Source organism: Cnephaeus nilssonii, assembly GCF_951640355.1.
Source record: "Cnephaeus nilssonii genome assembly, chromosome: 5".
NCBI lineage: Eukaryota > Metazoa > Chordata > Mammalia > Chiroptera > Vespertilionidae > Cnephaeus > Cnephaeus nilssonii.
In genome coordinates, this window is record NC_137076.1 from 36,101,741 (window position 1) to 36,128,580 (window position 26,840).

The 26,840-nt window shown below is 48.4% G+C and overlaps 1 protein-coding gene across 1 annotated transcript; it reads right to left on the reverse strand.

The window, feature by feature from the left end:
* Positions 1-106: 106 nt before the first annotated feature.
* CTSB (cathepsin B) lies at positions 107-26,287 on the reverse strand. The gene is made up of 10 exons (XM_079771053.1): positions 26,155-26,287; positions 13,663-13,813; positions 12,618-12,703; positions 11,786-11,900; positions 5,085-5,203; positions 4,248-4,333; positions 3,798-3,944; positions 3,182-3,298; positions 1,515-1,643; positions 107-1,054 (listed from the first exon to the last, which is right to left on the reverse strand). The coding sequence occupies exons 2-10, from the start codon at positions 13,786-13,788 to the stop codon at positions 957-959; spliced, it is 1,023 nt and encodes a 340-aa protein (XP_079627179.1). The 5' UTR covers positions 13,789-13,813; positions 26,155-26,287; the 3' UTR covers positions 107-956.
* Between the last annotated feature and the right edge of the window lie 553 nt (positions 26,288-26,840).

The following is a 26,840-nucleotide window of genomic DNA, read 5'->3' on the forward strand; positions in this document are numbered from 1 at the left end:
CTTAAAGATCCATAAGCCCATGATTCTTTCTGGGGGATAAGGATAGATAGCAGCCACGCATCTACAGACAGTGACAAATGATCTTTGAGGTCCCACCAGAACAGCATTGAAGGAGAAACCTTTTATTGGCACAGTATTCCTTCTTTAATTGGGCACAGCAGTGATTTTTAAACAATAAAGGCTGGTTTCTCTCTATTTTCGTTGTATGTATTAAGAGGTCGGTAAGTCAGTCAAATCAAGACCACCCAGTTTGTTTTAAGGAGACAGTTGGTAAAACTAGTACAGCTCTTCCAACGTTAGACTATTTCATTCTCATGATCAGTTGAGGTACACAAAAAAATAAAACTTCTATTTAAAAAGGATCATGCCAAGATCAGAGCAGGTTAGCAACACTGCAAAGCTCGACAGATGCAGGGGCCCCGGGAGAGTGGCTTTTTTTCAAAGGGCTGCCCCACTATTTCTCTTCTCAACCTATTTCCAAATCTAGAAAGCTGCTTGCTCGGAGGTGCTGCGGATGGTGGGATGAGTGGGAAGCTATCATTAGGAAATCCACCTTTCATTCCTTTGGAAAAACTCCGAACCCTGTAGGCCTATCATGCTCCCTGGTGATGCACAGATGGAGACAGATGAAGGATGTGGAGGTGGTTGCAGGAAGAGCCGAGCAGCACTAGTCTAAGGGGGAAGGACTTGCTTTGCTTGTAGCAGTGGTTTAAATGCATTGTGACAACAGTCCACTGAGTGGCCTGGGAGGTAGCCAGGCCTTGGATGTGTCTCCTTGGAAGACTGCTCTCATGGTAGACACAAGGTTTGGCCCAATCCAGTCCTTCAGGCCCTGTCTAAAACCTATTTGTACTCAAAGAATAAAAGACATTCCTATCCCTCATCTCACCCCCAGCCCCACTGGCTACATTTCAGAAAACACTGCCCCAGGGCTGGCTGGAAGGGCCCACAGCAGGTTAGATCCTTTTCCAGTACTGGTCCGTGCAGGGCAGTCCAGCCACGATCTCCGACTCAATTCCACAGTGATCCTGGCCTCTGAGGATTTTAAAGAAGCCTGGAAAGCAAAAGTAAGATGCCTTTAAAGTGCGCCTTGGGTTTGGGGCCTTGCCAACATATTCAGACTCATCCCTGAAAGACCCAGGAGCAAAAGTCACCTAACAGGCACCAAACCAGCATCAGGGTGCTCTATCAGCTTCCACGGTTTGCACAGCAGCCCCGCTCCACATCAACCCCATGTCACCTGTCACTTGCACCTGGTGCGGGGCCGGGGGGGGTGGGGGGGGGGAGGAGATGGCAGGCACAGCAATCTGAATCTGGGCCCTGCTCCCTACCACCCTCTCTCAGGATCAGAAGCTGCCCTTGGGGCAGAGGGAAGCCAGCCCACTAGCACCTGGACACCCGGAAGGTCAAGCCTAGGGTTTGGAGCTGTGCAGTGAGGAGAGCAGAGGAAGATGAGATGACAGCCGTGTTCTGGCTCCTAACACCCTCTTAGCAGGAAGGGAGCGGCCACTCACCATTGTCACCCCAGTCGGTGTTCCAGGAGTTGCCTACCAGCCAGTAGGGGGTGCCATTCTCCACCCCCCAGCCCAGAATGCGGACTGCATGGCCTCCCACCATTTCTCCAGTGACATGTTGGTACACGCCTGAGGAAGGAAAACACCAGTCAGGCTGAGACCCAGCCACTGCCCCATCCCTCACAGCACCCCTCCACGTCAGCTGGCTCCCCAGGCAAGATAACCGGGGCCCAAAAGGCCTACTATTGTCTTCAAACGAGGTTCTCTATTGGGGAGTTATTTGAATATATTTTTGAAAGCCCAACACACAATAATGTTGAGTAAACATTAAAATGGGAGTCCAATGAAACATGCCTGTTGGTTGCCTTTAAAACTACAGTTATAAATTAGAATTTAAGAAGTAATTTAACGTTTAAATACCAATGGTCTGTTTCACATACTAATGATTTGTCAAAAGCAGAGAGTTCACCTGCTGCTCTGGGGTCACCAGAGAGGAGATGCAGAAGAGGGCTGAGTTGGTGGAGTGTATCCATCAGTGGGAGAGAAAAAGTGCTCGGGGAGCTGGCCAGCCAGCTGTACCCTAGTGAGTCACTTTGCTGGAAATGTATTCTTTTATAACATGCGGGCTGTGCTAAGAACTACCAGCTTTAGCCTAGCTGGTTTGGCTCAGTGGATAGAGCGTGGGCCTGCGAACTGAAGGGTCCCAGGTTCGATTCAGGTCAAGGGCACATGCCTGGGTTGCAGGCTCGATCCCCAGTAGGGGGTGTGCAGGAAGCAGCCAATCAATGGTTCTCTCGCATCATTGATATTTCTCTCTCTCCCTCTCTGAAATCAATAAAAATACATTTAAAAAAAATTTACAAAAAAAAAAATTACCAGCTTTATAGTATTTTTTTCTTGCCAGAAGCATCTTCTTTTGTCTAATCCAGGGGTCCTCAAACTTTTTAAACAGGGGGCCAGTTCACTGTCCCTCAGACCGTTGGAGGGCCAGACTATAGTTTAAAAAAAGCTATGAACAAATTCCTATGCACACTGCCTGCACATATCTTATTTTGAAGTAAAAAAACAAAACGGCAAAAACACCCACATGTGGCCCGCGGGCTGTAGTTTGAGGATGCCTGGTCTAACCCTTGCTTTCTAAAGAGTTGAGAGCTGTGGAGTTTTCACTTTAGCAGCATGTACATGAGACAGAAGTGGTCAGCACAGACTGTTCATCGGGGATGGGGCGTTTCTAAGACAGCTCTTGGGCCGAGGGCTGTCCAGGTCCCTGTTTCCTTGTCCATGGGGGATGGTAGCCATGAGGCTAGGGCTTTGCCAAGGAAAGATGAATAAAGAAGGTCACTCAACCCAGACACACAATCCATCCAGGGAGGGGAGGCAAGGCTCCCCTGGGAGATCTCCGAGCTGGATATTAAGGGATGAATGGAATGAGCAGGAACTAGCCATATAAAAACACTGCAGCGGGGGTCCGAATAGCATGTGCATAAGAGGCCAACAGGTGCAAGAAAGCAGAGCAGGGGCAGCTGCTGAGAGCAGTGATTATGAGTGTCGGGGGGCCTGGCACTGCCCTTCTGGACACCCTGCCTTCCTATTCTGATCAAGTCCTGTCGGCCCACCTGAACCCAGACCTCCCCTCCCTGCCGAGGCCATCTGGGGCCAATACACACCAGACTTGTACATCAGGAAGTCTGTATACACGGAGAAGGCTGCCTCCACTGGGCCATTCTTGTAGATCTCTGCCATGATCTCCTTCTCGCTACTGGGCACGCTGTACGACTTGCATCCTAGCAAAGGAACCAGCAGGTGGGGTGAGACATGCCTCCAGAGGCTCCACCAGCCAATTCACTGATTTACGCGGAGTCACTAGGTGAAGACTGAGCATCTAGGGGACTTGCCCAGTCTGGGGAGGGAGAGAGGGAGGGAAGGGAAGGGAAGGGTGTCGGTGATCAGGAACCCCCTGAAGGAGGAGTGATTGGGCTGGATCTGGAAGTTGAGAAGTGGGAGAATGTGGCCCTGAGGGCCGAGTGGGATTGGACCAGGAGGACTAAACCAGGTCACTCCCCTGTACAAGGGGTTTGGTCCCCTCCAACTCCAAGGGTCTGACTCCTAAGACCACATCCCTGAGGTGGAATTCGGGTGGAGACAGAAAACACAGCAGGCAGACAAGAGGCATTAGTGCCCCTCCTTGCTCCATCCCGTGTTCCTGACTCAAGACTCAGTTGCCCCGGCTTCTTCCTTTGGCTTGGGAAGGCTGTCAGCGGGTCTCAGGCCCAGTGTGCTTACCGTAGTGTTTATCTTCTTTGTAGGATGGGGTGTAGCCTGGCTCACAGATCTTGCTGCACTCAGGGGTTTCCCCCCCTTCCCCTGAGCATGAGGGCCGAGAGCCATTCACGTGGTGCTCACAGGGAGGGATGGAGTAGGGTCTGCAACCTGGGGGGACCAAGTAGAAAGGAAGGTCTGAGCCAACAGCTCCTACAGAGGCCTTTCGAGGCCAGAAAGAATTGGGATGACTCGCAGGAACAGTAGATACCCCCAAGTCTGCAGCCTGGGTCTGTTCTCCCCTCTGTTGCTAATTTTGCCATTGAGAGGATTGGCTTGTATTTCTATCCTGTTTTCCAGCCCAGTATTCTCGCCCTCGACCTTCAATCTTCTTTATAGTGGAAACTGAGACCATCATTAGTTATTGCTTATAAAATCCATCTGGCTAGATAGGGACCCAAGGCAGACACTCACCTACATGGGAGTCATAGAGGCCACCAGACACCAGGCCTTTTTTTGTCCAGAAGTTCCAAGCGCCAGAGGGAAAGCCCCCATTACAGCTAAGAAAAGAGCCATTCATTGAAAGTCATTGTGAGAGAGGTGCCAGCTGCTCCCAGACCACTGCCTGGTGGAGCCACCACTTGCCTTCAGCAAGTGGCCCAACAGTTCTCCCAGGTCCCAACAGACCCCCAATGCTTCCTCCCCTGGATTGTCCCTTCCAGGGAATCACCCCAGCTCTCCACCCCACCCACCAAGACCCTCAAGAAGACAGAAGGACACTCAGATTCCTGTCTACACCAAACCAGGTTATGTCCTTTCTAGAACAGGGATTCTCTATGAGGGAGCACACCGAATTCCCCGGGGTACTAACCAAATCACCAGTGCCAGAAATTCAAACTTAACTGGTGTGGACACACCTTTTTTCTTTTTAGAGGGCAGCCCAGGAGGCAGTGTGACCAATCTGGGGAACCATTATCATTAACTACAGATAAGGAAACAGGTCCTGAGGCTATTTCATTGCCTTGAGCAGAAAAATCAGACCTGAGATCAGAAATTTAACCACAAATCCTAAGCCCATCTGTTTTGCCCAGACCCCATCACCCACAGCCAGCCCTGTGGGGCCAGCCTGGGTTTAGGAGCCTCCCAGGAAGCAGCAGCCATACTAGGGCCTGCTTCCAGACTCCCCAGATTCCCACAGTGCCTCGACCACATCTGTCCTCAATGTACCACTCCCCCGCAGGGAGCCTCATCCCCCCTCCACGTGAGGAGGCCTCAGCCCAGGTCTCCCAGGTGCCATTCCCTCAGACTCACCCTTCTCCACACTGGAAGCCACAGCAGGTGAGCAGGTCCTCGGCAGACACCTCCACGTTGACATGCCCATTGGTAAGGATGCAGATCCGGTCAGAAATGGCTTCCACAGCTCCAAATGCCTGCAGAAACAATCCCTACCCAGGTAAGCCCCACCCCTGGACCTTGGGAGGCCGCAGTGGGCACCTCAGACCTCCTTGGTGACTAGTCTTTTTCAGCAGCATCAGGAGAGGGTCCTGGCACTCAAACTTAGCTTTATAATCTTTAATCCTCCCCGAACCCTCTACCTGGGTACTTGTTCATTTCTGAAATATGTAGTTTTGATTTTTAACATAAAAAATCAGCTCACACTTGTCCAGATGGAGTGGCTAAGTGGTTGAGCATTGACCTATGAACCAGGAGATCACGGTTCGATTCCAGGTCAGGGCACATGTCCAGGTTGTGGACTCGATCCTCAGTAGGGGACATGTAGGAGGCAGCCGATTGATGATGCGCTCTCCTCACTGATGTTTCTATCTCTATCTCCCTTTCCCTTCCTTTCTAAAGTCAATTTAAAAATATTTTAAAAAATAATAATCCATATTATTATCTTTTAAAAAAAGTCCAGCAAGGCTATCTCAAGATGGGGAAATAAAGAGCTTCCCAGACAAAAACGGCTAAAGGAGTTTGTCACCACCAAACCAGCATTGCAAGAAATACTAAAGGGACTGCTGTAATGAGAAGAGACAGAGAGAAACATAGGCATAAAAAATTAAAATGGCAATAAATAAGTACTTATCAGTAAAAACCTTAAAAGTAAATGGATTAAATGCTCCAATCAATAGACATAGAGTAGTTGAATGGATATAAAACATGGCCCAAATATATGCTGTCTACAAGAGACTTCAGAAAAAAGACTCACAAAGGATGAGAGTAAAGGAATGGAAAAAATTTCCATGCAAATGGAAACAAACAAACAAAAAAGCTGGAGTGGCAATACTCACATCTGACAAAATAGACTTCAAAATGAAGGCCATCACAAGAGACAATAAAGGTCACTACATAATACTAAAAGGATTGATCCAACAAGAGGATATAACACTGGTCAACATATGTACCCAGTATATGAGCACCTAAATATGTTAAAACTTCTGGAGGACTTTAAGAGAGATAGACAGCAATATAGACTTTAACACTCTGCTAACTTCACTGGATAGATCTTCCAGACAAAATCAAGGAAACAGTGACTCTAAATGACACATTGGATCAGATGGACTTAATTGACATTTATAGAACATTTTACCCCAAAGCTGCAGAATATACCTTCTTCTCAAGTGCACTTGGGTTATTCTCAAAAATAGACCACATGATAGAACACAAAACAAGTCTCAACAAGTTCAAGAAGACTGAAATCATTATCAAGCATATTCTCAGATTGTAATGGAATGAAATTAGAAATTAACTATAGCCCAGCTGCTATGGATCAGTGATTGAGACCTATGAACCAGGAGGTCACAGTTCAATTCCTGTCAGGACACATGCCCGGGTTGCGGCATCAACCCCCAGGAGGAGGCGTGCAGAAGGCAGCCAATCACTGATTCTCTCTGATCACAAATGTTTCTATCTCTCTCTCCTTCTCCCTTCCTCTCTGAAATCAATAAAAAATATATTTTTTAAAAGAAATCAACTACAGTATAAATACTCAAAAGCATTCAAACATATGGAGACTAAAGAGCATGTTATTAAACAATGAATGGGCTACCAATGAGATCAAGAAAGAAATAAAAAACTTCCTGAAAGCAAATGAAAATGAACACAAAACAACCCAAATCTCTGGGACACAGCAAAAACAGTTCTGAGAGGGAAGTTCATAGCACTACAGGCCTACCTCAAAAAAGAAGAAAAATTAATAATAAACTATTTAACCCAACAACTTAAAGAATTAGAAAGAGAACAACAAGAAAAGCCCAGAGTAAGTAGAAGGAAGGAAACAATAAAGGAGAGCAGAAATAAATGACATAGGGACTAAAAACACAATACAAAAGATCAATGAAACCAGCAGCTGGTTCTTTGAAAAGATAAACAAGATTGATGAACTATTAGCCAGACTCAGAAAAAAAACAAAGAGAAAGGACCCAAATAAATAAAATCAGAAACAAAAGCGGAGAAGTAACCACTGACACCACAGAAATAGAAAGAATTGTAAGAAAATACTATAAGTAATTATATGCCAACAAGCTGGATAATGTGGATGAGATGGGCAAATTCCTAGAAAAATACCATCTTCCAAATTGAATCAGGAATAATCAGAAAACCTGACTAGGCCATAACAACTGATGAAATAGAAGCAGTAATAATAATAATAATAATAATAATAATAATAAAACTCCCATCAAACAAAAGCTCTGGTCCGGACAGCTTCACAGGAGTTTTGCCAAACATTAAAAAAAAACCACACACACTAAAAACTACCACCTATCCTCCTCAATCTATTCCAAAAAATTCAAGAGGAAGAAACACTTCCAAGCTCTTTTTTGAAGCCAGCATTATCCTAACTCCAAAACCAGATAAAGACACTACAAAGAAAGAGAACTACAGGCCAATATCCCTGATGAACATAGATGCTAAAATCCTCAACAAAATTCTAGCAAATTGGATCCAGCAACATATTAAAAAGATCATACACCATGACCAAGTGGGATTTATTCCACCAAGCAGTGCAAGGCTGGTACAATATTTACAATCAATAAATGTGATACATCACATAAACAAATTGAAAGACAAAAATCACATGACCATATCAATAGACACAGAAAAAGCATTTGACAAAATCAAACACCCATTTTTGATAAAAGAACTCTCAGCAAAGTGGGAATAGAGGGATCATACCTCAACATAATAAAGGCCATATATGACAAACTTACAACCAACATCATATTCAATGGGTGAAAACTAAAACCATTTTCCCTAAGACAAGAAACAAGACGGGTGTCCACTTTCACCACTCTTATTCAAACTAGAGGCCTGATGCACGAAATTCATGTAAGAGTAGGCCTTCCTTCCTCTGGCTGCTGGCACCCGGGACCGGGCTTCACTTGCAGAGGGAGGCCCCGCTCACCCACCACAGCCTGCTGGTCAGTTGCAGCCCTGGCTTCATCTGGAAGGTCCTCTGGAAGGACGTCCGGTCTAATTAGCATATTACGCTTTTATTATTATAGATAGTATTGCAAGTCCTAGCCACAGCGATCAGACAAGAAGAAAAAATAAAGGGCATCCAAATTGAAAAGGAGGAAGCAAAACTCTCATTATTTGTCGATGACATGATATTGTATATAGAAAACCCTAAAGATGCCACCAAAATACTAATAGATATAATAAAGCAATTTGGCAATATAGCAAGGTACAAAAACTTAACACTGAAAAATTGATGGCATTTTTATATACCAATAAGGAATTCTCAAAAGAGAAACTAAACAATCCCATCTGCCATAGCAACAATAAAAAAAATTAAGATACCTAGGAATAAATGTAACCAAGGAGGTAAAAGATTTGTACTCTGAAAACTATAGGATGTTGAAAAAAGAGACAGAGGAAGATATAAACAAGTGGAAGAATATACTATGTTCATGGATTGCTAGAATCAACATCATTAAAATGTCCATACTACCCAAAGCAATCTATAGATTCAATGCAATCCCTATTAAATTACCCACAGCATTATTTCACAGATCTAGGAACAAATACTCCAAAAATGCATATGGAACCTAAAAAGACACTGAACAGCCACAGCTGAGAAAAAACAAAGTTGGAGGAATCACAATACCAGATCAGATATCAAGTTATACTACAAAGCCACTATAATCAAAACAACCTGGTACTGGCACAAGAACAGACATATAGATCGATGGAATTGAACAGAGACCCCAGAAATCAACCCAAGCCATTATGCTCAATTAATATTTGACAAAGGAGGCAAAAGCATGTAATGGAGTCAAGACAGTCTCTTCAATAAATGTTGGGAAAATTGAATAGATACATGCAAAAAATGAAACTAGACCACCAACTTACACCATACACAAAAATAAACTCAAAATGGATAAAAGACTTAAACGTAAGACAAGAAACCATACAAATCTTAGAAGAAACAATAAGCAGCAAAATCTCTCATAGCAATATGTTTGCAGATACATCTCCTAGGGCAGTGATGGGCAACCTTTTGAGCTTGGTGTGTCAAACTTCGCCAAAAAACTGAGCATAACTCGGGTAGTGTGTCACTTTGAGGAAAAAACATTTATTTCGCAAATGTTTCATCAGAAATGGCTATGCGTGTCAGTGCTGACACGCGTGTCATAGGTTCGCCATCACTGTCCTAGAGCAAAGGAAACTAAGAAGAAAATAACCAAATGGGACTACATCAAAACAAAAAGCTTCTGCACAGCAAAAGAAACCATCAACAAAATGAAGAGGAAGCCCACTGTATGGGAGAACATTTCTGGCAAGGATACATGTGATAAAGGGTTAATATCCAAAAAATATAAGGAACTCATACTACTTTTAACAAAAGGAAGACAAACAATCTAATTAAAAAATGGGTAAAGGACCTAAATAGCCACTTTTCCAAAGGGGATGTAGAGATGGCCAAGAGTCATATGAAAAAATGCTCAAGTCACTTATCATCCACAATAAGGTATCACCTCACACCTATTAGAATGGCTACCATCAACAAATCAACAAGTGCTGTCGAGGATGTGGAGAAAAGGGAACCCTAGTACACTGCTGATGGGAATGCAGAACTGTGCAGCCATTATGGAAGACAGTATGGAGTTTCCTAAAAAAATTAAATATGAAACTGCCATTTGACGCAGTAATCCCACTTCTAGGAATATCATAAGAAACCCAAAACATCAATCAGAAGGAATGTATGCAACCCTATGTTCATAGCAGTGCAATTTACAATAGCTAAGATCTGGAAACAGCCCAAGTGCCCATCAGGAGATGAGTGGATAAAAAAAGCTGTGGTACATTTATACCGTGGAAAAGAAGAATCTCTTAACCCTTTGAGACAGCATGGAGGGACTTGGAGAATATTATGCTAAGTGAAATAAGCCAGCCAGAGAAAGACAAGTATCACATGATCTCACTCATATGTGGAATCTAATGAACAGAGTAAACTGTTGAACAAAGAAGCTCCAGAGACACAGAAGCATGGAACAGACTGTCAGATCTCAGATGGATGGTGGGGCTCACTGGGTAGGTGGGAAGAGATCAACCAAAGAACTTGTATGCATATATGCATAGCCCATGGACACAGACAATAAGAGTGGTGGAGGCCTCAGGCTGGGGGTGGGTGTGGGCTCTAAGGGGGGAAAAGGGAGACACATACAATAGTTTCAACCACAAAGATTTAAGTAAAAAATAATAAATAAATAAACACAGCTCAAAGGTCAAACATTCTATGATTTCACTTCTATGAGGTATCCAGACTAGTCATAATCATAGTAGGAAGTAGAAAGGTGGTTGCTGGGGGCTGAGGGGAGGGCGGATAGGGATTGTTAGTGTTTAATGGGGACAGAGTTTCAGTTTTACAAGATGACAAGAGCTGTGTAGATGGATGGTGGTGATGGCCACACAATGTGAACATACTTAATGCCACTGAACTATATACTTAAGAATGATTAAGCCCGGGCCTGTGTGGCTCAGCTGGTTGAAGGATCGTCCCTTGCATCAAGAGGTGGCAGGTTTAATTCCCAGTCAGGGCACTAACCCAGGTTGTGATTTCAATCCCTGGTCAGGGCGAGTGTGGGAGCAATTGATGGATGCTTCTCACATTGATGTTGCTCCCTCTCTCTCTAAGCATGTCCACGGGTGAGGATTAAAAAAAAAGTCCTAGCTGGTTTGGCTCAGTGGATAGAGCATCGGCCTGTGGACTGAAGGGTCCCAGGTTTCATTCCGGTCAAGGGCACATGCCCGTGTTGCAGGCTTGATCCCAAGTGGGGGCGTGCAGGAAGCAGCCAATCAATGATTCTCTCTCATCGTTGATGTTTCTCTCTCTCTCCCCCTCTCCCTTTCTCTCTGAAATCAATAAAAATATATTTTAAAAAAAGAATGATTAAGATGGTTACATTTATATTGTGTATTTTACCAGTTAAAAAAAATTAAGACAGCTCACTGGGTCTTCATGATAAAGAGTGGAGGTCAAAACTAATGGTATTTCTGATGGCTCAGGACAGCATGTCAAACAGAAATAAAAACACTTCACAACGCACACATGGCCGTGGCCTGTGCACAGGGCTTTATACATTATTTATTTTTTTAAAATATATTTTTATTGATTTCAGAGAGGAAGGGAAAGGGAGAGAGAGAAATATTAATGATGAGAATCATTTGATTGGCTGCCTTCTGCATGCCCCCTACTGGGGGGTCAAGCCTGCAACCTAGGCATATGCCCTGACTAGGAATTGAACTGAGATCTCCTGGTTCATAGGTTAACACTCAACCACTGAGCCACACAGGCTGGGCTATACATTCTTTCTTCCACCTAGCCTCTGTAATAACTCATGATCATAGGGGTTTTGATTATGTTTATACTGCTGGAGATTTTAACTCAGGAAAGTTATGTAACGTGCCCAGTCACAGCTGGTCCAACTCCAACGTCCCTGGTCACTCCCAGGGCCCCCCTTCACCACCCACCCCTGCTCTAGCCACTCAGGACAGCAGGGCCTCACCCAGCAGGAGCCACAGGAACCCTGGTCTCTGATCTCCTTGATGGTCGGGCAGTTTGGCCACTGTTCCCGGGCATCGAAGTTTTCAGGCAGAGTTATGTCCTCAGCAAGCCACACTCTGGATAAAGGAAGATCTCCATTACACACTTGCATCTTACCACCTGTGCTGCTCATCCCTCCCCATCCCTGCAGAGGCCAGCCGCCTGCGGGCCGTCCCCGAGAAAGGGAGTGCGGCACACAACATACAGAAGAGGGATGTCCTCTTGGAAGTTTAGAAAGTGAAACCTGATTCTACTGCTTAACACAACTTACCACCCCACAGCCTTCTTTCTCCACTTATTTTGTGCATGTTTTAGCCACAGGGTCCAGATAATGGTGTTTCTTGCTTCCCCCGCCCCACCCCCAATCATACATCTGCCCTGGCTCCTCACATCATCATTTTTAATATCTTTGCCACTGTGTGATGTCCCATAACTTCACTAACCCACCCTCACTGTCAGGATTTATTTAATGCTTCCTACAAGAGTAATGATGCCTACATGAACCTGTCCAGGATTTTCTAAAAAACTAAAACATCAAGGGCAGAGCCCATGGCTTTCCCCAGAATTTCCTTATTCAAGATTGGGCCCACCTAGCTTGTGGAGACCCCGACTTGGGGCCTTTCCCACCCGGAGACGCACGTGGGAAACACGGGCATTTGGGGCTGAGCCCTGCCCTCAAGTAGAGCCTCTGGGAGATGTGAGACCTGCGGACGCCAGGGAGGCCTTCTCTCGTTCCTCTTTCCCACCGTCCCAAACCAGCGCCTGCTACTCATGCCCCGGGAGCAGATACTCACTTCTCGGGCAGCTTGGGCCCGCCCAGTTTGGTGCCACACAGAGTCCTCACGTAGCTCATGTCCACGTTGCGGAAGTTGTGTCCGGCCTGGAAGACAGCCCATCCCAACAGTCACCCACCATCAGAGGGGGTGTTTCCGGGGACAGGGGGGAGGAGAAGAGGACGCTGCTCACACTCAAGGTCGGACAAGGCCAGGGGTCCCTCCCAACTCAGCGGAGGATGGGGGCTGCTCTACCGCTATAGACCAAATTTCCCCCAGATTCATGCTGAAACCTAACCTTCAATGTGCCGATATCTGGCGGTGAGCCTCTGGAAGGTGCTCAGGTCATGGAGTCCTTATGCAGGGGATTAGTGCCCAGATAAAGGAACCACCGGAGAGCCCCCCTGCCCCGCCCACCATGTGAAGGTACCGAGAGAAGCCAGCCATCTACAAGCCGGAAGAGAGCCCTCACTAGAACCCGACCCTGCTGGCACCTGGATCCTGTACTTCCAGCCTCCAGAACTATGAGCGATGAATTTGTTTATAAGCCACCCAATGTGTGGCGTTTGTAGCAGCCTGAAAAGTCTAAGATGGGCTCCCTGTAGAGCAGGCCAGGACCAGCCCAGAGGGACCTCGTGGGCAGTGTGCAGCTCTCAGACCAGTGGGGGTCTCCTCTTTTTTGCTCATGCCAAGAGAGACCCCCATGGCCCTGAAGATGACCTAGTCCTCATTTCTTTGTTCCCAAAGTCCCGGGCCTCAGGGCTGGGCAGAACCAAGGAGCTGCTAGTACTGATGAGCCACACCACCTGCCACAAAGGAGCTCAGTTAGGAACACTTCCACAGCCTGTTTACCTCCCCATGCACCTCCAACACACTCACATACCCCACCACCCCCCCAACACCCACACACACGGAAGGGGGCAGGAAGGAAGGGGGATGGTCTTGAGCAGCCATGACTCTGAATCAGATTTTCAACTGTCCTGTGGGCCACCCCTGCTGGGAGTCAGGGTGCCCAGACCGACCACCCTCGGGAGGGACACGTGCAGAAGCGGCCCCCACAGCCCACCTTCCATGTAGAGTTCCGCTTATTAAGATAGTGGACCAGCTCATCGGACAGGGGCTGGAGACCGAGCCTGCTCCGCGCACTGGTCAGCACCACCAGGCAGCTGAGGGTGGCCAAGAGCCGCCACATTTTGGAAGCTGGGTCCTAGATTCACCTAGAAAGGAAAGGACACAAGACATCAGAGGCTGCTCCTCCTCCACCCAGGTCCACACACAGCCAGGTGCTGGGGCCAGGAATAACCCGGTGGATAAAAGGCCCGTGTTTTTGCCCTGGCTGCCACTTGTCCCCTTCTGTTCCTGTTTCCTCTTTTGTCAAGCCTGGGTGGGCAGCAGAGAACTCTCAAGGACCCACAGTGCCTGTGGGCTCCCGGGTCTGGTCTCAAGGGCCCGACCTGCGCCTGTAGCACACAAGACCGTGCTATGGTCTGACTGTTTGTGTCACCCCCAAATTCTTTTTTTTTTTTAAATATATTTTATTGATTTTTTACAGAGAGGAAGGGAGAGGGATAGAGAGTTAGAAACATCGATGAGAGAGAAACATCGATCAGCTGCCTCCTGCACACCCCCTACTGGGGATGTGCCTGCAACCAAGGTACATGCCCTTGACCGGAATTGAACCTGGGACTCTTTAGTCCGCAGGCCGACGCTCTATCCACTGAGCCAAACCGGTTAGGGCTGTCACCCCCAAATTCTGACCCCCTATGTGGTAGTATTAGGACATGGGGCCTTTGGTAGGTGATTAGGTCATGAGTGTGGAGCCCGCCCTCATAAATGGGATCAGTGCCTTTATAAGAGAGATAGATCTCTTGCTCCTTCCGCTATGTGAAGACACAGCGAGAAGTTTGTGACCTGGAAGTGTGCCCGCATAACCATGCTGGTGCCCTGAACTTGGACTTTCAGCCTCCAGACTGTGAGGAATAAATGTCTGTTTAGAAGTCGCCCAGTCTGTCTTCTGTTGGAGCAGCCTGAATGGGCTAAGACAGGCCACGTGCGCGTCTCCTCCAGGTGGCTGGAGCCAGGATAGAGGAAGCGGAGGGGCTGTGACGCCTGCAGTGAGGCTCCGGGGCAGCTGAGGGCTGGGATGTGTGCTGCTTGGGTCTCCAGGGCTATCAGTTAGAGCAAGGACCAAGCTCACAGTCTGAAATGGTGCTGTTCACTGGATGGTCTGTGGCCCAGACTATCTTGTGAGCTGTGAGGACCAGGGCTGACCTGCTGTTCTGTCAAAACCCCAGGGCCCAGGCAACAAGCAGGATCAACGAGTCTGTCCTACACGAATGAATACATCTACATCTTCAGGCTAAATTGAGTTCAGTGCCCTCCCTGCTATCTGTCTCGCCATGGATTTGTAGGACAAAGTTGAGGCCTTTCCCAAGTTAGTGCTCTGAAAGAGTAAACAGTCTGTCCGTGTGATTATGTCGCAAGTGGATAAAAAAAAAAAAGCAAAACAAAACAGATTTCATGAGCCACAATTTGGATACAAAACAAGGAAAACATAAGCCAGGCTATGGCCGGCCTGTGCCAATCTCCGGAGAACCGGGAAGCAGGGCTGGTTTGGCCAGTGGCACCGTCTCCTGCGATTTTTTCCGGGTTTGCAGGTCAGCCAAGGCCTCTGCTTCCGGTGCCAGAGATGGGTTTCCAGGAAGGGAATCCTCCACACCACAACCTCGGCCCTTAGACCTGGGACTGGCTAGTGAGTCAGGAGACAGCGATTTCCAGCTCAGCCTCTGCATCATGCTGTCAGGCCGGCAGCTCCATGAAAACAAGAAATGCATCCTGATGCCACACCACCTCCAGGCCTGTGAGATGCCCACACAGCGGGGACTGAGTGTGTTTGTGTGTGTGTTGGGGGATTTCCTGTCCCCGAAATGACCCACCTCCTCACAGGTCACAGGTCACTGTGAGGGTTACATGATGACATGTCTTAGGCGACAGCCCTTAAAACACTGCCTCCCACACAGTGAGTTGTATTTGAGGGAATATTTAAACTTTACTGTTGCTTAAGCAACAATTCATCTGGAAGAATAAATGCATAAGAATAGCAAGGGGAAAAAAAAAAAGGATAGCATGACATCTGTGGGGGGAAAAGCAAGAATGAAGGCCTGGCCCTCGTGGTAGTAGATGTATTATAACCTCCAGGTGATGCTGGCCCAGGACCAATCTGATCAACAAAACTGACAGACCATTCAGAAGCATATCCTGTGTGAGAATTCCGTGCATGTGGTACAGGAGAGTGAGAAAATTGCGTATCTCAGTAGATGATGCTTATAGAACTGGCTACGCACTTTGAGGGGGGGAAAAAAGTAAGGCTGAATCTTTACACTTGATTTCTTACACACAAAAAGTGATACATGGAACAAAGACATTGAATAAAAACACCGAAGCTGTAGGAAGAAAATAAATGCACTTGAAAAAATGTAATATTGGAGTGAGGAATGCCTAAGATTGACATAAAATAGAACCTTAAAAGGGAAAATGTTTAATTACATGATAATATTCTTCTAGAAAAACAAAAAGTGGCAAGCGAACATAAATTAGTGCTTATATATACTTAAGACTTCGTTTTCTTATTTTCCAAAGGGCTCTTAAAATCGGAATAGAAACAATGTAATAGAGAAATGGTAGAAGAACATCCACAGTGAATTTACAGAAAAAGAACTACAGCCCGGCCGGTGTGGCTCAGTGGTTGAGTGTTGACCTATGAACCAGAAGGTCACAGTTCAATTCCCGGTCAGGGCACATACCCAGGTTGTGGGCTCGATCCCACATTGTGGGGTGTGCAGAAGGCAACCGGATCAACGATTCTCTCTCATCATTGATGTTTCCATCTCTCTATCCCTGTCCCTTCCTCTTTGAAATTAATAAAATATGTATTTTTTTTAAAAGAGGAAAGAACTACAAATGGCCAACACATATTAAAAGATGCTCAACCATAGGCAGCTACAGATAAAATTAATGAGATATTTATCTTCAACCAGAGTGGCAAAGGCGGGACAGTCTAATACAGTGGTTCTCAACCTTTCTAATGCCGCAACCCTTTAATACAGTTCCTCATGTTGTGGTGACCCCCAACCATAAAATTATTTTCGTTGCTACTTCATAACTGTAATTTTGCTACTGTTAATGAATCGTAATGTAAATATCTGTGTTTTCCGATGGTCTTAGGCGACCCTGCTAGCGGTTCTCAACCTCTGGGTCGCCTCACAGGTTGAGAACCGCTGCTGTAGAGCCTAAGACCATTGGAAAACATAGATATTTACATTACAATTCATTAACAGTAGCAAAATTAGTTATGAAGTAGCAACGAAAATAATTTTATGGTTGGGGGTCACCACAACATGAGGAACTGTATTAAAGGGTCGCGGCATTAGAAAGGTTGAGAACCACTGGAATAGTTCTCGATGGGGGCAGGATGTGTGTTAGATGTGGGGAAGCAGAGATGTCACACTGCCCTGTGGTAGGGACCGTCTCTATCAACCTTTTCATTTGCATGCCCTCTGACTCAGCAATCTGACATTTAGATTTATACCAGCCTCAGAACACAAAGATACAGGTATATAGATGTTTCCGACATACTCTTTGTATTAGCAGAAGACCAGAAACCAAGCAAAGTACTTGTTAAGTTACAGTAAATAGTGAAATAATAGAATACAAAGCAGCCTTTAAGAGATGAATTAGTTGGAAGTGAATCATACTGTACCGATAAAGTAAATATGCCCAAGATACTCACCGCAGGTGAGTCATGGTAATGTAAGCACATGAACCCATTAAGCAATGTCCAAGTATATTCCTGCCACTACATGTTAAACATCAAGAAAAACGCACAGCCCTAACTGGTTTGGCTCAGTGAGGAGAGCATCAGCCTGCGGACTGAAGGGTCCCAGTTTCGATTCTGGTCGGGGGTGTGTTCCTTGGTTGTGGGCACATCCCCAGTGGGAGATGTGTAGGAGGCAGCCGATTGATGTTTCTCTCCCATCAATGTTTCTAACTCTCTGTCCCTCTCCCTTCCTCTCTGTAAGATTCAATAAAATATATTTAAAAAAAGAAAAACACACAAAAGTAGTAACTAACTGCAAAGGGAGAACTTATTTTTCACTATACATCCTTTTAAAAAATATATATATATATATTTGAAACTTTGGTCTTTTAGGAAGAATGGTTAGGGCGACCAAAGACCCCATGCCACTAAACTGAGGAAAGAAGACTTACTTATTTTTTAAATCTATATTTTTAATTTATTTCAGAGAGGAAGGGAGAGGGGGAGAGAAACCGAAACATCAGTGATGAGAGAGAATCACTGATTGGCTGCTTCCTGCATGTCCCCTACTGGGGACTGAGCCCGCAACCTGGACATGTGCCCTGACCGGGAAACAAACTGGTGACCTCTCAGTGCATAGACTGAGGCTCAACCAACTGAGCCACCCCAGCCAGGGCAAGAACACTGGTCTCAAGGAGCCCCCAGATGCACTGACAGCCATCTCCCCAGACACCAAGGGGGCTTCCTCCTTAGGGACTTCCTGCTCAAAACACTTGACTTTCCCATTTTCAGTGACTCATGGGGAGGCTGCCACTCACATGACCCCATGTCAGGGACCCACGCAATCTCCAAACGCTTAGGTAAATGTCTCGCTGTGGCCTCACATGGCGAAGGGGCCAAAGAGCAATCTGGGGAGCAAAGCAGTCGCGTTAGAGGAGAACCTAAGGGCAGGAGGCAGTCCCAGGGGAAGGCTCCCTAAACGACAACAGGAGTGTCCCCAGGTGCCCCCTGAGGCTCAGCCATCTGCAGAGATGTTAACTCATAAGCAAGTGGAGACCGGGAGCACTTCCACGGCAACTCAGATTTTAAAGCAGCATTTCTCCCGTGTCTATGGTAGGAGGCACCTCCCACCTTCCAGATGGTTCTCAGCTTCTGCACTGACAACTGCCATGGCCGTCCCCCAGCCTGAGTCGGGAGTCCTGCCAGGCCCCAGAGCTCCTGCACCACGTCTTTCATGCACTCCCCCTGCTTAGTCCTTTGGATCCATATTTCCTGCCAACTTTCTTCTCCTCCCTTATAACCTCAGTGGAGAACCAGGGTCCCCTCCCGTGAACTAAGGACCTCTGACCACCGACTCCCAGCCCATCCTTTCAGCCCAGCACCCCAGGCACAGCGCCAAGGCATTAGAGGAGAGTCTGGGCTGGGGATCCAGTGGTCAACAGCCACCATCGCCAGCAGTGAGGGTGGGCACAAGCTTGGAGTCAGGGGACCTGGATTCCAAACTTGGCTTTTCCACTCACTAGCTGTGCAGCCTGGAGCACCAACCTTCACTGAGCCTGTTTCACCACCTGCAACATGGAGCTCATGGCCACTGATTGCTCCGGGCGCAAGTCCAGAGTGTAAGGAGCTGGGCCGAGGCCCCTGGCACGGTGGCTGCCCGACGGCGAGAAGGCCACACAGGGCTGCTCCTCTGGGCACATTCAGTTCCCAGGTCAGACGCACCACCCTCTGCCTTCCCTCCACCTATAGCCTGTGCCAGAGAATCCCAGTCCGCTCCAAACCTGTCCACAATACCTCCACATCGCAAAGAAGAGTCTGAATTAAAATTGAGGCTTTAACCTCAATCAACCTCCAAATAGTCTTCCGTTCTGAGGGTCCTGGGACTGTTGAGCCCAAAGAATATGGAGTTTCTCCTCCCAGAGGGAAAACAAAGGTCCCCAGAGCAGTGGTGATTCATTTAGCGAGCACCAGACGGCTTTCTTTCTGCCCACATCCACACGAATCATGAACACTGGACAAACTACACGCAAATGGTCAAAGCAACAGGCTGTGCTGTTCGTCGTGGGTCCTGTGGTCTTAGCACGAAACAACAGCTTTCACTTCCCCTCTGTTTGGCAAACACTTCCCTTCTATCTCTCAATTCTGTGCATTCCCCCCCCTTGATTACAAGAGAGAATGAACAGAAAGTGCTTATTTCATGTGGGAGAGGGACCCAACAGTCACCACCCTGCCTTTCAGGGTGTGGGCTGGTGGAGGGAAGTGTGCTGGGCAGATGTTAGTTCTGTCCTTGTCAGCTGGACTCCCTGAATAGACCTGGGATTCCACTACACCCTCCTTCCCCTTTTCCAAGCTAGTATCTAGCTAAAAAATGGGAGGTGGGGAGGGAAGGGGGTTCTCTCATTTCTTTGTTCTCCAAACCCCTATAACACTGACTGGTTTATATGAAGGCACATCCCACTACAGTTCTGAGAATATCATGAGAAAATAAAGGGCCTCTGGCCATGTGATCCTACCTCTGCCTCCCTCCCCTCACTGCAGAACCGTTCTCCAGACTACCCTGAAGCCATTCCTGGGACTAACGTGGACCTTGGGGCTCTGGAAAGAGATCGAATGAACACAGAAGGAGAGGAGCTGACGCCTGAGAGACTTCAAACCCTGACATCCCTAAAGACACCGAACCAGTTTTGGCTGCCACCAGCCTTGATTTTTTTTTTCCCAAAAGGGTGTTTATAGAGCCCTCAGGTAGACGGGAATCCAAATCTGTATTGAATCTGATGAGACAGGGCATATATACTTGAACTTTCCAAGTAAGCCAGCTGCCACCTCCTGGCTAATACAGAAACAGACGAATGAAAGTCCAGCAAGGCTTCCACACCCAGCGGTTTGCTCTTCCATGTCCACTGCTGCTGCCCATCCACTGCTCACCTCTTTCACAGAGGGCTCTGAAGAATAAAAAAACTGCCCTGACAGGTTTGGCTCAGTGGATAGAGCGTCGGCCTGTGGACTGAAAGGTCCCAGGTTCGATTCCGGTCAAGGGCATGTACCTTGGTTGCGGGCACATCCCCAGTGGGGGGTGTGCAGGAGGCAGCTGATCGATGTTTCTCTCTCATCGATGTTTCTAACTCTCTATCCCTCTCCCTTCCTCTCTGTAAAAAATCAATAAAATATTTTAAAAAAAAGAATAAAAAAACTGAGTGCCTGCATTCTGCCAATAGTCACAAATTTAAGTTGTGCCACACACACACACACACACACACACACACACACACACACGGCTGCCTTTCCACCTACACACACATATATGTAGGTGGAAAGGCAGGAGGGGTGTGAAGATTGAGTGTGACTTGCTAAAAAACTCTGTCCATTTCTTTCTCTTCCACAAAGACTTGTCTTGCCTCTGGCTGTTGTTAATGGCAGTTCTTCCTCAACTTTTGACCACTTTCATACAAACAAAACGAGGCGGGCCTTCATTTCCCCTAAATTCCAGTTGGCTCAGCTCCACCTCGGTGACGGTGACGGTGTCGGGCAGCACTGTGGTGACGGACACAAGCGCAAACAGGCTCTGCTCGACCTGAAGGAAACCCCAGGCCTTTCCTTTCTGACTCAGAATCTCAGCCTTTGATCTGGTCTTTTCTGTTTTATGGCTTTGCTTCTAAGGCAAACTTGGTTAACTGCCTCTTGGCTTATAACCTTTAAAAACAAACACACAAAAAAAACATAAAGGGCTCCTAGTTGTCGCCTGTCTCAAGGAAGAAGAGGCACCAGGTTGGCTATCCATCCCTAGAGCCTGACTCCCTGCAGCTGAAATGTCTCCACCTCCCCCACCCGCCCCCAAGCAATTGCTGTGTGACCCAGAAAAAGGCATCCACTGAAGGTGGCCACCAGCATCACGCTTCATCAGCCCTGCAGGTTCCAAGGGAACCAGGAGAGCCAGTGAGAAGGCCCCGCTTGCCTTGGCCACTTCCCCTGCTGCCCACCTGTCAGTCATCTCTCCAAAATAAGTGACTAATTCCCACCATGTTGCCTGCAAACCACGGGGCTACAGAACCCACAAATGGAACATTGCTTAAGATCAGCCACAACAGCCCACATGCTGCAAACAGGAGCAAATGACTACCTTAGCCTTAAAACAATGAACCCCCAGAAGGTCTCAATGAGTCGAAAAAGTTTCTATTGTTGAGAAACAAGACACAGTTTGGACAAAGTTCTGGGAAGTTCTGGAAGCTTTTGCTCACCGACTGATGTGGCCTTACTGAGATGCTGCATGGGGCTCGGCATCCCCTTGTCTCAGTTTTGGAAATGGGCATACTGCCAGGATTCTGAAGGACCCTGCAACCACTTTATAAAAAATCCTTAGAGATTTGAATTAGATTAGTGCCCCATGGTTCTCCAGCTCCCTAATCCAATCACAGGCTAGATTACATCTCCCTGCCGGATGGGTACCAGCGTGACCGAGATGTTGGAAACCACAGAAGCAAGTAACAGAAAGGCTTCGTCTCTCTGGCTTGGTCTTGGTTTCCTCTCCTGGGGCCCCAGGAAAAGATACTCACCTCACCAGGCTGTGGGGAGACAGAAGATGATGTTCTTTTTCAAAAAGCCTTTCATGCTGCTTGTCTCTGAGCAGCAGCCCTTACAATGAACTGCCACTGGGAAACAGTCTCTCGCTCACTAGTGCAGTGCTCTGCCTCTCCCTCCCCACAGGCCAGTTGATGTCTCGGGGTAATTCTTTTTATTCTCCCAAGTACCCCAGTGTGGGTGAAAGATTATGATCCTCCCAACTTGAGTGACAAGTACTCCAACGATGGTTTGTTCTGCTATCCTGAACTCCGGAACCAAGTACCTCCCGAACACCCGCAGGGTTAAGCGGATCGAGAATTGGGTGGCAGATGGCTCCCAACGGATGTTGGACAATGCCTCAACCCTGGAGTGACTGAGGCCCTTAGCTGGCACCACCCAGGTCTTGTGCAAGCCCCGAAGCCATGGGGCTCTGGTGTGTGTGAGCACATGCTGCCCGAGTCCAGGTCAGCCGGTCAGAGGGTCACAGAGAAGCTCAGCCTCCGCTGGGTCTCTTGGCAGATTATCCAGGTGTTTCCAGAATGCTCTGTACTGAGCCAGTGCACTATCTTGGTGGTATCTGTCCCATCCTCCTCTCCCCGTCCTTGCTGCTAACGCTAGGTTATCTTGATGAGCAGGCTAAATGAGTTACTGGCCTGGTAGAGACAGATAACACAGTCAAGAATACAGGAAGGCCTTCTTCCCGGCATCCAGCATTCATCAAACAGGAACACTGGAAGAGTCTTGTGTAAGCTTATGTTTTACAGGTGAGGGAAAGTGGTGCTTGAGAAAAATCAAAGCCTGATAATATCTGGTGTTGGGGAACAGGAGGACCAGAAACGCTCCTCGCTGCTGGGAGTAGAGGTAGGTAAAACCTCACTTCACCTCCAAGCACTCTGTCTGTATCTAGCCACATAGAAGATGACCCAGCAATTAATTTAACTTCTGCTTTTGACCTAGAGAAACTCCTGCAAAGTGTCCGAGCGATCCAGAGATATTTAGTAGCCCTGTGAGCAACAGTGAAAACGCAGGTACAACCTAACTGTCCCGCAGTAGATAAGTATACTGTACATTAAGATGAACTAGAACTGTATGTATCAACATAAATAACTCACAAACACCAGTGGGAAAGGGTTACAAGCGTTACAATTAAACTTCTATCAACTGTAAGAACTGTTCATGGATTAAAGGTAGGGGGGAAAAAATATCGGAGAACTGTATAGGGAAAAGCGGAAAGCAGAAAGGAGCTACAATGTCCCTCAGGAAGATCAGAAGCAAGTGGTGGTGATTTGCAGATCAAAGAAAGTGAAACGTACTCCCTGCAAAGGGGAGCTAAGACTTGGAGGCCCTAGGTGCTGTGGAAAGGGAGTGGGATGAGGCTTGAGGTTAAAAATGGGACCAGTTAAAGTCTAGATATGTAATGGTGTCTGATCCCTAAACCCCCCTCGCTAGCCAAACTAGGGCGGAATATGAACATTAACAACCAAGGAAGGACTCCGGACTCATCTCCTTCTCTTAGGCAGCTCCTGGAGTATGTGCAGAGAGCTTAAACCAAAGAGATGATGATATGGGACCGGGTGCAGCCTGCTGACTGCCTCCTAATATCCGGTGAGTACAATGACATCTGTATGTGCCTCAACCTGACCCATCAACTTACTGGCAACCCCCATCATCTCTCCACACAGGAGGTTGGACCCTATGAAAATGCCCAATTTCCATCCTTGACGTTCACAATGTCCCATTTCATCCAGTCCAACCTCACATATCTCTAATACTTTCCTTACGCCAAACGCTCAAAAACAGGCGGCAGACATGGTGCGTCTTCACCCCCAAATACTTCAGTCCTTCTCTCCCAATGGCAGGGAGTCTACACAGCCACCACTCACATTTAAGAAAGTCACTCCACAGACATGTCAAGGCTCCCCTGACATATGCTCTCCCTTTCACTTCTCAATCCGGCTGCCCGTAGTAACACAAAATCTCTCTTCCCCTAAAATGTGAGCAACTTCCTACTCGGACTCCCCAGTTCAGCAGGTGGAGAAAGGAAGAACCAGGCCTCAATGCAAGGTGCTGAGTCAGCAGCACAGGGGCAGGCGTTTCCTGGAGCCAAAAAGCTTCCGCTCTCACCTTCTGACCAGTTGGGAAATAGGGCTGTCCAGACCTAATATGAAGGGAGTTACTAGAGCCAGGCTGTGTCAGGCCTGTGCTGCCACGCTCTGGGCCTGAGAAGCCCCCAGATGAGAGATCTGTACCTCTTCACCGGGCAGTACCCCATTCTGGGACAAATGCCCAAAAAAGGTTTGTGCAGAACCTCTCTCCAGGGAACATTCAACTCTCTTTGGGAAAGCCACACAGGGTGGGAACAACTCAGCCTCTTTCTTTTTTTATTTTTTTAAAGTATATTCTTATTGATTTCAGAGAGGAAGAGGGAGAGAAAGATAGAAACATCCATGATGAGAGAGAATCATGGATTGGCTGCCTCCTGTAAGTCCCCCACTGGGGATCAAGCCCACAACCTGGGCACGTGCCCTTGACCGGAATCGAACCTGGGACCTTTCAGTTCGCAGGCCGATGCGCTATCCACTGAACCAAACCCGCTAAATTTATTTATCGATTTATTTTGTTAATCCTTCCCTGAGGATATTTTTCCCATTGATTTTTCTAGAGAGTGGAAGGGCGGGGGAGAGACACACACCCGAGAAACATCGATGTGAGAGAGACACATTGATTGGATGCCTCCCGCACATGCCCAGCCCAGGGATCCAGCCTGCAATGGAGGTACATGCCCTTGACAGGAATTGAACCCGAGACCCTTCATTTGTGGGCCTATGCTCTAACCACTGAGCAAACCAGCTAGGGCCCAGCCTCTTTTTCTATGCTCAAGGACCCTTGGTCCTTGTCACCAGTGCCAACAGAAAACAATTCTCCATTAAGGAAAGGATTTTATGGAAGAAAAGGAAAGTAGCCTTGGCTAAGCCCTTCTTTCATCGTCTCCTCCCTCACTGCATTGATAGGTTCATCCAGACTAGATAGATTCTAGATGAATGAATCTCAGCTGCACTCACCCAGGAATGGAGGAACTTGGGAATCAGGTTTTCCAAGGTGATAAAAGGTGCTAGGCCTCCCTTTGAACCCACTACCTACCCTCCACTGGGGGAGGGTTTCCACTGGGTCAGGCACTAACTATATGGGGACTGGGCTTTTGTCCTTCTCCCTGTGCCTGTTGGCTTCCTCAGTGGCCAGGGAAGGGGGTTGGCCTAAGCCCACTAAGGGGGCAAATCCAGCTCATAGCTATCTGGACTGCCTGGGGCTGAGCCCAACAAACCCAGTTACCCCACATTGCTCCCTAAATGTTCCCTTCTCCCAGGCCCTCAGGGTCTGAGGGAAGGGTGATGCCCCAGGACTCCACCCTGCTTCCCCCCTTCCCACACCACCCTGGGCCAGAGGCACCGTCTCCCTCTGTTTCGTTTTCCTTCCCATCTGTGCATTTAACTTTTTCTGTGGGTTTCAGCTGAATCCACCCAGCCCCAGATTCCTGTTTTCTCATTTCTGTCTTCTGGGGTTCCTGGAATTGTGTGTGATTGTGTGCAGAAAGTGGCCCAGGCAAACACTCTGGAATAAGAAAAACACCTAAAATAGATGCAGGTAGATACTGTTATTTCAGCAGTTTGCTGCGAAAACCGGAGCCCAGAAATCGACGCAGGGGCGGGGGGGGGGGGGGGAGCCAGATTCTAGCCGAAAGTCACCGGGTTCTGGGCCAATCCATTGCTCGCAGGCTCCTCCCTAGGATCATCCCAGCAAACTGCCCGGCTCCGCCTGGGCTGCCTCCCGGGCCAGCCCTAGGGACAGGCGGGTCACAGGGTCGGGATGACCCGGCCCGGGACACAGTCCCGGAGGGGGAACCGGCGGGCGTGAGCTTCCCGGTCCAATGGGGGCAGGGAGCCCGGCTGCCCGCGAGCGGGTTGTTTACAGCTCTTCTCACCAGGGCGACGTTTCAGGCGTGTGCGCCGGCCACCCCCGCTGCCGGCGGAGACTGCCAGAGAGTCCCCCCAACCCGCCGGTCCCCGGAAACGCCTCCAGGGCCTGGCGGGGGGCGCACAGGGCCCCAGCCTCCTCTTCCGCCGCCAAGGTCATTCCACCGCGCGGCGCCGCGCCCGCGCCCGGCCCGCCGCCCTCCCGCCGACTCACCGCCGAGAGCCTGGGCCTGCAGCCGGCGAGGTGCCGTGTGGGTGCCCGAGCAGCCGCCGTAGGTAGCTTCCCCCCGGCCGCCCTCGGTCCTATTTACCGCGCCCGGCCCCGCCCCGAGCCGGGCCCCACCCCGCGCCCGGCTGATTCCTCACGTGACCGCTGTGGACGCGCCGCCCCACCCCCGGCTCCAACCAGCCCCTCTCCCCCGCCCTTCCTGCTGGCTGCACCCCATCGCCACCTCCGGTTCCCCTTTGAGCCGGGCACCCCTACCCACCCCCTCCTGCTGGCCGCACCGCCACCCCATCCGCGTCTCCCCTGCGCGCCCCGCGCCCGCCTGAGCTTCTGGCGATCGCCTTGTGGGTGGGCGCGCCGCCGGGGAAGAGGGGCTCTGAGCTCCGCCGGCTCCTAACCCTGCAGATTGGGTCCTGTGGGGAGCAGAATGGAACTGAAAGTGTCCTTACGTGCCTCCACCCAGCCTTGCAAAACTACCCAGGGGCCGCCGCCGCCTGAACGCAGCGCATTCAAAGCCCACCGATCCCTGCTTGGGGGAGGGGATTACTGTCCGGCATTTCATTCATTAAGAAACCAGAGTGGGGGGTATCAAGACAGCAGGATTACCAGAAGAACTTTAAAAGGCTCATTTAACGTTAATATAATGAACACGGTAGCTAATACCATGGAGTACT